At 40.5% G+C, this 14841-nt stretch overlaps 1 protein-coding gene across 1 annotated transcript; it reads right to left on the bottom strand.

Annotated features, from left to right (window-relative positions):
• Nucleotides 1-248: 248 nt before the first annotated feature.
• Nucleotides 249-13802, bottom strand: DYRK4 (dual-specificity tyrosine-(Y)-phosphorylation regulated kinase 4; the record flags this gene model as incomplete). The annotated part of the gene is made up of 8 exons (XM_008941478.1): nt 13779-13802; nt 9851-9934; nt 7648-7797; nt 4247-4382; nt 2882-3045; nt 2359-2495; nt 1376-1516; nt 249-387 (listed from the first exon to the last, which is right to left on the bottom strand). Coding segments are annotated over exons 1-8 (975 nt in total), but the record flags the coding sequence as incomplete, so codon positions are not given.
• Nucleotides 13803-14841: the final 1039 nt, after the last annotated feature.

Genomic DNA, 14841 nt, shown 5'->3' with positions numbered 1-14841 from the left:
TTTGATTCATATTTGCATGCATTTTGGCAACCAGATAATCTCGTATAGTACTGCAGTGAGTGAATTGAATCAATAAAAAGAATCACTCAACTCTAGTACTAACACAGTCTGAAATACACCATAGCTTCTGTACAAATATCCTACTGGGTTTTAAGGATTCTTCTGAGAATTCCTCTTGATCAAATAAAAAAAGGATGAAGCTAATGTATTCTGTACAGGACAACAAGTTATGAAATGACTGTACTTACAGGCTTCAGATCACAGTGAATGATTCTTTCCTGGTAGAGCACTTGTAAACATCTCAACACACCCTGAGTGAAGTGTCGAATTAAAGACAAACTGAAACCTTGGAAATTGTTCTTTTTGATCAACTCATACAAGTTTATTCTGTGGGGGTTGTGGGGATGGAAGAAGAAGACACAAAGCAGAAAAAAGATTAAGGAACTTATTTTTTGATTCATTTACAGTCCATTAAGAGAGTATTTAGCCTGTCTTCCTACATGAGGGAGGACTTATGCAGAAGAAAATGACTTAGCTATTTTCCTCCTTGAGAATGCTGTTCTCCATGTTACATACACAAACATGTTCCTGAGGCTCCAGATCTAAAGAAGGCATAACAACCATGTTGCTGAACTCACTGTGACGTTATGTAGCTGTGCTGATTTTCACAAAGACCAATGATCAATTAAGAACTGAGAGAAATAAATTTTCTTCAGTCTCCTTTCACTCTCATTTGTCTTTGCTTTGACATCTTGTGTAAATCCTCTAAAGAGTCTAATCAGCAGTAAATCTTTCTAGATTTACCAGAATTCAGGGCTCATTCCTTCAGAAGTCAATGAAGTTATTAAGACTTGATGGAGAAAATAGTTCACAAATTTAGAGGTTTTCACTATATTTTAGAAACAATACCAATTTCACTAGACAAGTATTTTTATATGACAACCAATCTCCAGCTCTTCTGTAAAGAGCTGAACATAGTGTCTATGCCATGGATGCTTTCCTATGAGTTTCCACAGCAGCTTTCTGAAAAGATTGTTCTGTATCTTTCTGGAGAAAAGAAGTCAACTCTCACCCCTCTGTGTCTGTGAGTGACAGACTCACAAACAGCAACACAGTGAATTTAGGTCTCTTTGAGATTAAGCCTTCCATACAATGATGTATCTTCAGCAAGGAGTATAACACATCCATCAACAGGGGCTTTACTATAAAGGATGGGAAACTGTGGGTAACCTCCACAATTCCAGTTTGATGCACTGGCTGCAAGGAAGCTGGTGAATAGAATGATCTGATTTCTCTCAGATTTATCCAGAACTCCTTGTAAAGCACAAGATGTAGAATGTTCCTTAAAGTTTCTGTAAAGGAAAATATACTTTACCCCAGCAGTTCAAAGGAAATACAGAAGTGATTGCGAAAGTAGAAGTATTCCTTCATGTGGATGATATTGTGAGTATCATCTTTGTCCTTCTTCAGGAGAGCATCAAGTATCTTCACTTCTACCAAAGCCTGGCTGTGAAATCTGAAATATTACATGACATAGGAATGATAACATTAACTCAGCCTTGCATTTGTAGAAATACAAATTCTTACAAACATCAGAATCTAACTGTAAACTCCACATGGGACAACAATTAAGAATTTACCATTCATCCCTGTTAATTACTGTAACATTCATTCTTTATGATTTTTCCTTGTCTAAATATACTGGTGTTACACAGCACTTAAAAGTGGTTGTTTTGACATGTCTGAAAAAATGTTTTCATGAGAAAGTTTCAAATGAGCATGCAGAGTAAAATCCTAGTGCTGTCCAAGTCCACAGGAATGCTTTTGTTTACTCAAACAGAACCACGTTTCACACCTACTGCAGTAAGACAGTCAGTTTTGAAGGGCGTCTTTACATTATAGTGTTCACTGAGGGGGAAAACTGAGCAGCTAAATCTGTTGCTGGTGTCAGCATCATTCTCAACTGCTTCACTGACTCCGATTCAAGCTAAACTCAACTAAAAATTTGTAACAAAGCACAAAACAACAAGAGATTGCTTAAGACCATAATGTAGAATTTTTCACATTACAGTGAGTGACTGGAGCCTCTCAGCACATTCCTGCAGTTCTGGAGTCTACGGGAGGAATGGAGGCTCTCGGCTCTCAGTCATGCAGGGCTGGTCACAGACTGTATCTCCACTTGGTCCAGGCCAATTCTGAGTCTCCAACATCACCTCAGCTCACTCTGTTCTCAAGGCATTTAATGAAAGCCTGATGTACAGGGAGGGTTGATTTTGCTTTCCTCACATTTGCCCAGGTTGTCACTGCCTATATAACAAAGATCTGATTGTATTGGTTTAAAGTCAACAGATGTCTCACCTTTTCTTATTCCTTATTATTTTCAGTGCCACTAATTCATTGGTTTTATGATCCAAGCATTTAGCCACCTGCCCAAATGACCCTTTCCCAATGACTTCCAGCACTTCGTATCTGTATGCAATATGGTCATGTAAAACCTTCAAAAGAAAACAAACAGTTTGGATTCAAATAGTATGACAAAGATCAAGCTTTAAAGTAATTCATGTGCCTGTGAGTTTCCTGTCTATGAATGATGCTGCACTGGCAGGAAGTAAAGTCTACATTAAACAAGGGTGACAGAGAAAATAACAAGTGCATGCTTCATTAATCCACCTACCTTGTATCGACTCTGAATGAGATGCAAAGTGAGTCTCCCTTTAGGATTCCTGTTCTGAGCTTTAAAGTGATTGGTATTAATGTTTTCACTATGTGAATACTTATCTTCTAGAAACAACATCTATTTCATATAGGTCACTGAAGATTTGGCAGACAGTCACTACAGACTTAGTGAGCTGAAAATAAATACCATAATTTTTCAACTTACCTTTAAGTAGGAACCATGCTCATCATCATAACAATTATTATTCTGGGTTTCAGGCAAACCTTCAATCTTTTTAGCTTCCAGCCCAAGAAACCATAGCTCTGTATAATTGAAAATTTCTTTTTGCTCATACACTGTTAACTGGTTTCTAAAATATTTCAAGGCTTCTAAATCAAAAAACAAGAATATAAAACAAAAAGATCAACAAAATGTCAGAAACCTGATGGCAAATTGCTTTTACAGCGGAACATTTTACAGTAAAGCAGAAGACTAAGTAGCTGACTGTTAGAGACTCCTTCCAACCAACATTTCAATGATTCTACAATATCGATACTTTGCACAAATTTATGGGTTTGTTTTGGTTTTTTTTTCTTCTTTTTCTGACTTACAGTATTATGGTCAACAAAGCATTCATCATCTCTCAGCAAAACTTCTAAGAGAGCTTCAGTAACAACGATCTGATTCTGAGCAAAGTTATGTACCTTGATGTTTTTAAAAATCCCATCTGTTGCCTATCTGCTTCAGCAAGCTTCATGGACTACATAAAAAGTATGCTTTTATTGTTTTGATTGTCATATATTAATATGACAAAGTGGAAGTAAGTTTTAGTTAACCAAAGCTTTTAAGGACTTGATTTTCTGATAGAAAATGTCACATTCAGATGCATGAGGTTAGGAATTAAATGGGGCCTGAGTCTGCTGTTCTCTTGATTCTTTCTGCATGGAAATATTTCAGCTACCCTAACACCTCCACTTAAATCATTTAAATCTAGATAAATAATCATATGGTAGCATTACAAAGCAACATGTTCTCTAGGCATGCATGTGGGTGTTTTGTTAAACAGTGGCAGATCTTCATCCACTAATGCAGGGATGCTAAATCCTTTCAAAGCCAAATGCCACTACTTTTTTTTTTTTTTTCCTAAGCTCCTTCTAAAAAAAGATTAACTCTGCCAGAAACTTTCCAGGTCTGAGAATTCCCCAAAATGCAGTTTAGTCCACTTAGACAAGTCTAAGCTGCACAGCTGCAAGCAAGTGGGGAAAGTCTTTTATCATTGCAAGAGAACATGGCTGTCACCTACATGACCTGTCATAAGTCTTAGACAAGTACACATTGTTTTGTATGATGCATACCTCTCTCATTGATATATTTGTACTAGTCTATTCATTCTCCTATTACGTACATCCCCAAGTAGCATTTTTAGAAGTCACCAAAACCATCCACATTCCTGTCCTCCAAATTGTTTTTTAAATATTTCAGTGACCATTTGGCATGGGACCTGTGGTCACCGAGCATCATCCTGACTGCATACGCTCCTGCAGGCAGCCTACCCCTCCAGTCTTTTCAGTATGTTCTCTTATATTCTACCTGAAGCTGTCATAGGCAGTTTGACAGTGATGCTGGTGTTTTCCAGTTCTGATGTTTTTGTCTGGGCTCTGGTATCACTTTCAGGAAGACAGTCTGGAAGGTTAAATTGGGAAAAAGTGCCTTGAGTTCCATTTTCCTGCTAAGCAAAAAAAAAAAAAAAAGTAAATTTTTTTCAGATATTTTCATTAATGTTCAGCTGATCTGATATAAAAAATATATTACAAAATGCTATATTCCCAAAGACAAAGCTGCAAGATATTTATTCTGGATTTGTTGACCTAGTAGAGAGGGGTTTAATTAAGTATCACAGGGAAGAGTCATCATAGCCTAAAGACCTTGATACTCCTGGGGTAATTCCATCACCTCAGCATCTGCTGAAGTGGGAAAAGCATTCTGGGAAATTCCTGAACTGTGTTCTTAATGTAGGTGATCTGAGATGCACTGCTGCTACTCACATGCAAGGAACAACTGGTTGAGGATGTAAAGGTGAACGAAAGGGCAGCTTTGGCTGCAGTGACCGTGTGATTGTGAAGTTTAAAATCCTCAGAGAAGTGAGTGAGACAAGCAGAATTACAAACCCTGATCTTCAGGAAAGCATCTTTTGGCTCATTCAGTGATCTTTGAGTCATAAACTTATGGAAGACTGTCCTGAAGTACATAGGAAATCAGGAGAGCTCATTAATCTTCAAAGTTAACCTCCTTAAAGCACAAGAATAGTCCATTCTAACGTGCAGAAAGTTGAGCAGAAATTGCTGAAGGCCAGCGTGGATGAAAAGGGAACTTCTGAAGAAGGCTTCAGGGAACTACAGGCTGGTCAGCCTTACCTCAGTCCCTGGGAGGGCTATGGTACAATTCCTCTTGGAAACCATTTCCAAACAGAAGACTAGAAATTGGTTTGGAACAGCCAGCATGGATTTGCTAACATAAGTTCTGAGCAAATGGTGTTTGAACAACTTGATTGCTGTTTCTGATGAAGTAATTGGCTTGGCCAATGAAAGAAAAGCAGGGGACCTTGTATACTTTGACTTCAGCAGGGCCTGTGACACTGTCTCCCACTTTATTCTTGAAGACCAAAGACTGAGAACTGAATAAATGGATCATAATGTGAGTGGAATATCGGCTGGATGGTCAGGTTCCAAAGACTGTGATCAGTGGCAACTGGTTACTAGTAACAGCCCTCAGGGATCAATCCTAAGGCCAGTACAGTTTAGTATCACTAATAATGACCTGGACAATGGATGAATTCACCCTGTCAAATCTGCAGGGCTGCTGTTGAAAGGGACTTCAGTGGGCTGGAAAAATGGACTACAGGTGTCTTCTAAAGCTGAATGAAGACAAATGCTGGGTCATGCACCTGTAACAGAATATAGTCATGCAACAGGACAGGCTCAGGGACAAACAAAAGGATGCAGCTTTGCAGGGAAAGGCCTGGCAACAACCTGCACAGGAGGTAGCTGCATGCTCTTGTAGCAAAGAAGGCCAAAGTCATCCCAGGTTGTATTAGTAACCAAACCATCAGGGTGGGAGAAGTGATCTTCCCCTCTCTTCAGGATTTATGAGACCATGCTAAGAGTATCATGTCTAGTCTCAGGTTTCCCTGTACAAGAAAGACATTGACCAACTGAAGTGAATTCAAGGGATGGTCAGGAGCCTGGAACACATGATGTACAAGGAGAGGTTACAGGAAATACATTTGTTTAGCCTGCAGAAGAGGAAGCTTCATGAGCTACCTTACTGCTGTCCAGTTACTTGACAGGAAAGTACGGAGAAACAAAACCAGACTCCCCTCAGAGGTGCATGGTTCTAGGACAAGATGAGTGTGTGGCTAATGGACACAAGCTGAAACATAGGAAATGCTGAGAAACATTTTTTTACCATGAGAGTGGTTCACTATTACAACAGGTTGCCCTAAGCTGTGGACTCGCCAACCTTTAAGATTACAGAATCCAGTTGAACGAGGCCCTGAGCAACCAGCCCCAAGTTTGCTCTGCTTGCAGTAGGAGGTTGGGCTGGATGCCTTCCAGAGGTCCCTTCCAACCTAACTTATTTAGAATTTCTATATTTTCTGATGAGTCACAGAAGTGCAACTGGAGGGAGACACAAAAGATCAGTCTCTCTCAGTGTCAGAAGGGTACAAAAGCCATATTCAATAACGAGCACATGGCTGACAAGACAAGAAAAACCCAGGCAATGTGATATGGACTAACCAGTGGACAATCCTAGCCCACCAAGTTCTTGCAAGTAGTCCTGGCTAGTATCACTTGGATACATGCATCTTGGTGCTTGTGAGTTTTGGGTTAAGAATGTGCTAGGACAAGTGAAGTCGAGTTTGTTTTAAAATCAAATCATCTTTCTGTATTTGTCTCTAACCTTGCTACATTATTTTTCAATATTAACTGCTACAAAAGCAGGGTAACCAGGTATGAGGGGCACCACTTGACCAGCTCAAGTACAGGTCTGTGCAGACACGTATCAGTCCTACTTCTATCATCCTGAGCCCCAGCTAGAGAACTCCACTCTTCCTATTCCAGTACACACTCCTTCAATTCAGCAATAATGTGTTATTTGTACAGAAGGGTAAACAAAGAAGGTCTCCAAAACAACACAGAATCATACGTTCTAGTTTGAAAATGCTTGATTTTCTTACTGGTATTTACACAGCTTCTTATATAAGTCTACAAATGCCTTTTAAGGGGTAAATGATACACACCCCCTAACCAAATTAAATCATTTTTAGTAGTAGCAAGACGTCAATTTCACAAAGCATTCGAGAAGACTCTTGACTTCCCAAACACATGTCCTATGTGGAGACTTCAGTGTGAGACATCTGAAAAGACTTCATATCAGAGTCCTGTAAAACCTGTCAAACCTCTCAACAAAGAGACTCCCTTGCAGAATAAGAAAGCTGAGAGAGAGAATGATCAGAGTAATGGTGGTGAGTAGCTCAGGTCCCTGATTTGTTGGGGAGAGAAGCAGCAAAGGAAGAAGAGCACAGAGAGATGATGGAGCCAGGATTTGTAAAAAAATGAGAAAGAAGGAATGGCAGAAGTGAAGATGACTTGAAAAACTTCCTGTGATGTTGGGTGTCTGTTAAAATATCTGGAGATACACACAAGGATGCTGGTAAGTAATCTGTCTGTTTGACTGTTTATAGTTCATTTTATTTTTTTATTTTTTTTTACTCTTTAACTATAGCTGTTTATTTTTTTTATTTATTTTTTTTTTACTCTTTAACTATAGCTCAAAACAGAAACTGATGCAAATGCTGATGCTAAATTACTTCTTTCTTCCCACACACAAACAGACTTGTGACACTTTGCCAGTGACACTCTCTTAGCAGCACTTTGAGAAAAGCTGATGAACTCGGTAAACACAAGATGTGTAAGAGCTTTACAACGCACCTGAAAAGAGGGAAGGGCACTCTGCAAGCCATTAGTGGTTATCTGAGGCAGGCTGCTTTCAAGGGGGAGAGGCTTTGTAGTGTCTGCCACCAAAGCATGCCTTGCTTGACCTTCCAGATGTGGGAGGGGAAGAACACCACGACTGAGTTTCTAAACAGAAAGCAGAAGTAAGTATTACATAACGACGTAGCAAGCAATTCTGTGTAAGTCCTTCGAAAGCCAGAGAGACTTAGAAGCTTGGAAAATGGTGTGGTTCACTTCTGACACCCAATGGCGAAGGGGAAAAGAGCAGATACTCTCCGGCAGCTCCCAGGGATTCTGGCAGGGGTTTGTCCAGCCAATCGGGCAGCCTGGCACATTTTATGGCATGAAAGTTTCTCTACAAGAACACCTCCATTCAGTATCAGAGCGGTGACTCCTTCAGCTGGAGAAGGTGGTTGGGGCTGGAAAATGAACAGCCAGTCCAGGCAGCAGGACTCCTCCGAGCGGGGAAAATAAAGTGTATCTAGAGTAACGAGCAGACATGAGTTGTAAATAGCAGGCAACATTATTACTTATTCCCAGTGGCAGACAAGAAATTTGGGCTGGACTGCTGCCAAACAGCGTGGGTGGAGACAGTGAGAGGGTGTTCCCCACACTGCTTCCTCAGTATTTCCTTCTCCCTCATTTCCCATGGAGTTCACTTTGACTAGGCCCCTTTGTTGGACTCCTTCTGAGTGAGGAAACTGTAAGTCCTATGCAAACTTTACTGAAAAATAAATGCTTATAGTCCTTTGAGAACTCCAGGATTATTAGTCCTTCCTTTGGGTCCTGCACTTGGGCCACAATAACCCCATGCAACACTCCAGGCTTGGGCAAGAGTGGCTGGAAAGCTGCCCAGCAGAAAGAGACCCAGGGGTACTGATAGACAACCGATGTATGAGCCAGCAGTGTGCCCAGGTAGCCAAGAAGGCCTGTGTTGAAAATAGTGTGGCCAGCAGGAGTAGGGAAGTGATTGTCCCACTGTTCTGGTGAGGCCACACCTCAAATATTGTGTTCAGTTTTGGGCATCTCAATACAAGACAGACACTGAGGTGCTGGAGTGGCTCCAGAGGAGGGAACTAGGCTGGTGAAGGGTGTAGAGCACAAGTTTTATGAGGGGTGGTTGAAGGAACTCTGTTTAGTCTGAAGAAAAGGAGGCTCAGGGGAGACCTTATTGCTCTCTACAGCTGCCTGGAAGGAGGTTGTAGAGAGGCAGGTGCTGGTTTCTTCTCAGAAGTGACAAGCCATTGGACAAGAGGAAATGGCCTCAAGTTGCACCAGGGGAGCTTTAGGTTGGATATTAGGAAAAATTTCTTCACTTAAAGTGTTGTCAAGCCCTGGAACAGGCTGCCCAGGGATGTGGTTGAATCACTATCCCTCGACATGTTCAAAGGTCATGTAGATATGGTGCTTAGGGACATGGTTTAGCAGGGGAGTTAGGTTAGTGGTTGGACTTGATGATCTTAAAGGTTTTCTTCAACCTAAACCATTCTACGATTCCTTAACTTCTCCTGTTTGTTATTTGTAAGACATTTCTATCCCACTCATTCTGTAAAGTCAGTTATTTAAGGATGTGGTTTTATGAATGTTAGGACCTTTCTTTTTGGATATCTAAAGTGAGAGAAAATTACACTCTTAGCAGCAAAGAAAATTTTTGAAGTAGGCTATTTGGCAGATAATAGTAAAAACTTATCTGAAATAGATCAACTGTGCATTATCAAATGCAGAACAAGGTCCAGAGAGTTAAGCCTACGACCAATACAGCCCGTGATTTTTTTGTCATTGAGGAAGGAAAGAAATACATCTGTCAAGCTTTTGACAACAAAGGAGAGGTCCTGCTATTTTCTCAAAAAGCAAAGAAACAAAGCTTTCAACCCAAACAACTTGAATGAAAATGTTTCCTTTTCCAATACACTATGGAAAAGTCTTTAAAACCTTAGAACTGAGATTCCAGTGGACTTTTCATGAAAGCTTCAATAAACAAAAGTGGCTAGGCAGAAGTGCCTCAGATGTTACTGAATGAAAACAAAATACACACAGATACTTGGGACACTCATACACCTAGAGGGGAAATGGAAGGGGGCCGAGAATAAAGGACTTCCCTCTGCTCAGATTAATTATAAGGGGTCTCTTAGAAAACAATCATTCAGATATTTTTTAAGTCAGCTGTAGAGTCACATACCTGGTGGAAGAATCTGTTAGATCCCAGATGATCTCTCTCTTGAACACTCAGCTGAGACTGAGAAAATGCATCCACATGGGAAGACTGAAAAGATGAAATGATGCTTTACTAAAAATAATTCTGTGGGGAAAAAAAAATAATCCTGGAATCTCTATGGTTTCTATGTTTCTTTCCTTTGTGGCAACGTCTGTGCCAGCAGAGCGTATGAGAGAGGATCACAAAAGCTGCTGAAAATGTGCTATGCTTGAGCAATTCCTCTCCCAGTTGGCCAGCTGTTTTGTGGGCAGGTGCAGAGACAGCTTGTTTTGCCTATTATGCCTCTCAGCATGCTTGATATGCCCATGTGGTCAGTGGAGGGGAAGGGGGGGGGCTTTGCCATTTCTAAATATGTGCTCAAAAGCCAATAGCAAGCCTGCTTGGAAGGACAGATTCAACCTGCCTCATAAGGTAGATTGTGAGCCCACCCATTGTTAACAGCAGCATTAAACTGGTTCAATTTGTGATACAGATTTTATAGAAACACAAATCAATGTTTAAATTTACTTAGATGCAGGAAAAAAAAATCCATTTGCTCCAAAGGACAGATAATACTAGCCACAAATACAAAAAAAAAAAAAGAAACGTGGGGAAAGTGTTAAGCAGATTGTAATTTGTAAGATTTTGCTGGTGCTTGCAGCAGGATTTTTGTGATGATAAACATGATATGTAGCACTGTCCATTTCTGGCTAATAACAGTTGTTATCACAGTGAGTTGCAGAAATCTTTAGGATAAATTAGATACTGAGAACTCTGTGGCTAAAACAGTCCAGAGCTCTGCTCTGTGGGCTGGAGTGTATCCCACTGGGTTTGCTCTAAAGTGCTCCCGTGTCCATGAGCTCTGAGATACAATGTTGATCCATTCAGACTCAAAAAAGTTATCTTTATCCAAGCATATGCATCAGTTCCACTATAGAAGTTCTGAAGCCATACAACAGCAATATTTTTCTAGAAACAGGGAAACTTGGAGTGTTGAACTTTAACATAGGGTTTCAAAATACAAATTTACAGTCAAAATTATCTTATGGAAGTGAGATGCAGATTAAAAATACTTAAAGCAGCATGGTATTCTTCTGATGCTCTGCAGAGCTTCTGTGCCTGTCCAACAGTCTTAAATGGGCAGAGCACCTGCAGGTGATAAAGTCTTTGCTCTTTGCAATGACTTTGAGCCTATCCAGTGCCAGTGTCAGTGCCAGGGGATCACTTGTTAAAGGCCTTTGCCATAGACTTCAATTAGTCCACATGAAAATATGCATATGAGAGGGGTATGCTTAATGTGTTTTGTACTGGCTAGTGCCATAAAACCTCTGTCCATGAGGCAGCCTAGCTGTGCTGAAAGGGCCTCTCAGCTTGACAGAAGAAGACACAACCTGGGTTAGGCTGCTGCATCTGTGCCAGTACACTGCAGGTATATACAGGAGCTGCAGTGAGTGAGGGATGCTTTTCTACATCCTGATCCAGGCACATCATTGTATCCAGGGCACATCAGCATTGCCACAAAGGTGCAGAGTAAGGTGAAGACACATGTACAATGGCTCTGACACATCCTGCTTGGCAAGTATGAAATAGGTGCTCAGAGAGGCTGTGGGATCTCCATCCTCAGAGGTGAGATGAGATTAGAGACCTCTAGAAGACACTTCCAAATTAAATATGGAGAGGAAACTCTATGTACAAATCTACCTGATCACATGAAGGAAATGCTGCCCTTTGACATGCAGGTTCAACTGCTTCACCAACAACCATGAAGATGCCTCTAAAGCTGGGCAGACCAGATAGAAACTGCTCTTGGACAACTATGCTGTCAGTATCCATGGCAGGTGTTTTCTCTTTCTTTTCATTTGAAAATTCGGGAGAAAAACCCCACAGATAAATAAGTCCTTATGCAAGCTTAAAGGGGAAAGCAGATTCAGAACAAGCCAAGAACAGCAGCTCTGGATTTAGCCTTATTATATTAATTTGGTTCAGTTTGACAGGAAAGGTCACAGATCTCTGTGGAATAGAGGAGAATATTAGGAAAAGGAAAGGTACTAAGACCTTTTTCTGAAGGATACAGCAATTCCCATCTTTGGAACTGGAGATCAGCTGGCCAAGGATAACGGATTATGTGCTGTAAATCCCAAATATCCCCAGAGCCACCACAGCAAATGTCCCCAGAAGTGAATCACTGGATTACTGTATCCTACATATAAAGAGCTTGATGTACTTTGCCCAGTGCACTAAACATCCTTGTGATCACTATCCTTCAGTGTGAATTTGCACAGATGATCTATGGGAAAACCCAGTGTCACAGTATTTTTACAGTCAAAGACTTCACATGAAAACTACAGGTCCTGCATTTCAAGAGAGAATCACATTTGATATGAAAGAGAGTCTGGGATCCACACTCATAACTCTACTAGATATATCAACCCAGCTTTTAATAAGACTGCTTATTTTAGAGTGTGTCATACTTTTTCCACTCCCAGCTAGCTTCATTTTTCAGTTTCTGGAGCTGATGAAAACATTACAGTCCATTTAAAGACAGTTTCTTAACCACTTTGTGCTTTTCTAACTACAAGTCAATATAAAGACAGGATTTTACAGAGAAACAGCTATCATTGAAAACTGAAGAAACAGTGGACTTCACATACCTGTATGGACTGCAGGGTCTTGACTCCAAAACAGCATTTTATTTCTTAGCAATACTTTTAAAAGGCTATGCAGTGATGCCGATATTACTAAACAGAAATTTCTAAAGTATTCACAACTAGAGCATGAAAAATTCACAAAATGTCTTTAAAACTCAGCCAGGTGAGTGAGCTCCAAGATGTGCTGCCGGAATTTGGAATCCATGTAATTTCCATTACTGGGGAAAGATTAGCAGGATTTTGAAATGGACCTTTCTCCTTATACACTCCAAAAGCAAAATCAATCCATTGGCCTGAGGCTGTGCCTTTTTTTAATCACAGAAATTTATTATTCTCCTTGTCTCTCTTTCTCAAAACCTACTTATTGAGTGTTTATAGTTCTTCAGCACTCTTTGGGCAATTTCTTCAAAACACCTTAAAATCAGTACTGATCAACCCTCACAACATTCCTCTAAGCAAATAAATCACATAATCTTTTATTAATGGATAACGTGATCTATGTCTGCAACACTCCTGCTGGCAGCTGAGTGGGGAGGAGGTCAATGGTTGATCAGTTAGTCCACTCAGTGACTTTTATGACGGTCTTGACCCAGATGACCCATCAGCTGCTGCTGCCCTGGCAAAATCTTGTATACCTAGTATGGGATCTACAGCCGAGCTGCTGTGACTGGTTTCATTCTGGCAGACACACTTTAAAGAAAAACTGCAGCAACTGTTACAATTCCACTCCATTTCACCCCTGGCTGTCCTACTCCTAGAGCACTCAGCCTGTCCTACAGCTCCAATGTTGCACTTCAATCCCAGACTATCATCTCCTGTTATTCCAGGCCTTCAAGTCATGCCTTACCTTATTAATTCCAATTATCACTCAAGAAACAGAATGTCTTCATTCGCTACCTAGTCTGCAGTCATAAGGAGTTTTAGGTACTGAGCATACAGCATTCTCCAGAATCAGAAATAGTGACACATTTTCACAGTTTCCAAAATGTCAGCTTATTTTTTTTCAGCACCCAGTTGACTAGAGAAATCAGAAATGCATTAAAATTTGAGAAATTATTAAATACACAGCTATATAAAATATAGACTCCATTGTCTCCTCATTTAAATAGACACTTTCTTCTCTCCGTTCTCAAAACTGAATAAAGCCTGTAGAATACATAGAGAGAATGCAATGTAGGTGCTAAATCATGCAATATCTTAAAAAGCCATGGCAAATGCACCCTCATTCACTCAAAATACAGTAGGAACATAAACATTTTCCCCACCTTGTCAACTATTTCTGTCAGCATAACTGCAAGAGCCGTTTACTGCAGGGTAGAGGTTGTTTATTCCATTCAGAGAATGCATTTCAGGAAGCCCACCTTCATCTAGTCAGAGCATAGCAGGAGCAGTTTCATACACACTGCTCTGATCAGAAAAAAAATGAATAACGCTTCTGCTTGGTTTCAGATTTAAATTTTTATCCCGGAAATATGCCAGTGACTATTAGCTGCTCTAGTATTCTTTTGGTGGCCATCTGTTCCCTTTCTCAGCCTCCTTCTAGCCAAATATAATTTTCCATATTTATCATGGCAAGTCAGTAATAAGAAAGACAAATATAACAGGATTGGCTGTTCTCCTTGCTGTCTCAGTCTGTTCTTTCTCACTGAGCTCATGTGCTTGTGAAACCAAAAAAAACCACTTGAACTTCCATTTTTTCAAAATTTGTCACACTGACCTTGCTATACAGTGAGAAAAATCTATTCGCCAAGATTGCCAGCCTGGAAAATGAAAATAAATTAATTCCTCAAGGGTTGATTTCTCATTGGACATCGTGTTATTTACTGAGGTGGCATCTTGCTCTGTGGTTCTCGTTGGCATCAGTGCAAAGCTGCTGTGCCCTGTGACATAAAGAGGCTTTCATTTTGGTGTAGATAGTGAGACAGAGCTCAGCTGCTATCCCATCTTCTCCTCTTTTGGGTGTTGTGTATGTATGATGGAGCACTGGTGGAGATGTCCCTACTCCCCCACCATCTTAGGGGAATATCTCAACCTGAAAATACAACATGCTCTTTTCCTTCACACAGCCAAGGAATGGAATGTTCCCTACTGGTCTTAAATCTGTCGACAGTTCTACTTTCACTCAGAAACTTAAGGCTTTCAAAGGAGAAATACATGCTCACCCACAGAAACTCTAGAAGGTGACCACTTTTATTGATGCTCTGGGAATAAGCACCACTTTTCACAGTGTGGTCAAAGGACAAGCAGCTGTCCTTTCTCATTCATGGTGGCCCACACAATACTCTTGCCTAATATAATTGCTGAGATGCACCATCCTAAAAGGCACAA

This window comes from Merops nubicus, unplaced genomic scaffold (assembly GCF_000691845.1).
Source record: "Merops nubicus isolate BGI_N331 unplaced genomic scaffold, ASM69184v1 scaffold33785, whole genome shotgun sequence".
In the NCBI taxonomy this organism is placed as follows: Eukaryota; Metazoa; Chordata; class Aves; order Coraciiformes; family Meropidae; genus Merops; species Merops nubicus.
The sequence above is the reverse complement of the archived record's forward strand: the minus strand, read 5'-3'. Positions and strand labels throughout refer to the sequence as shown.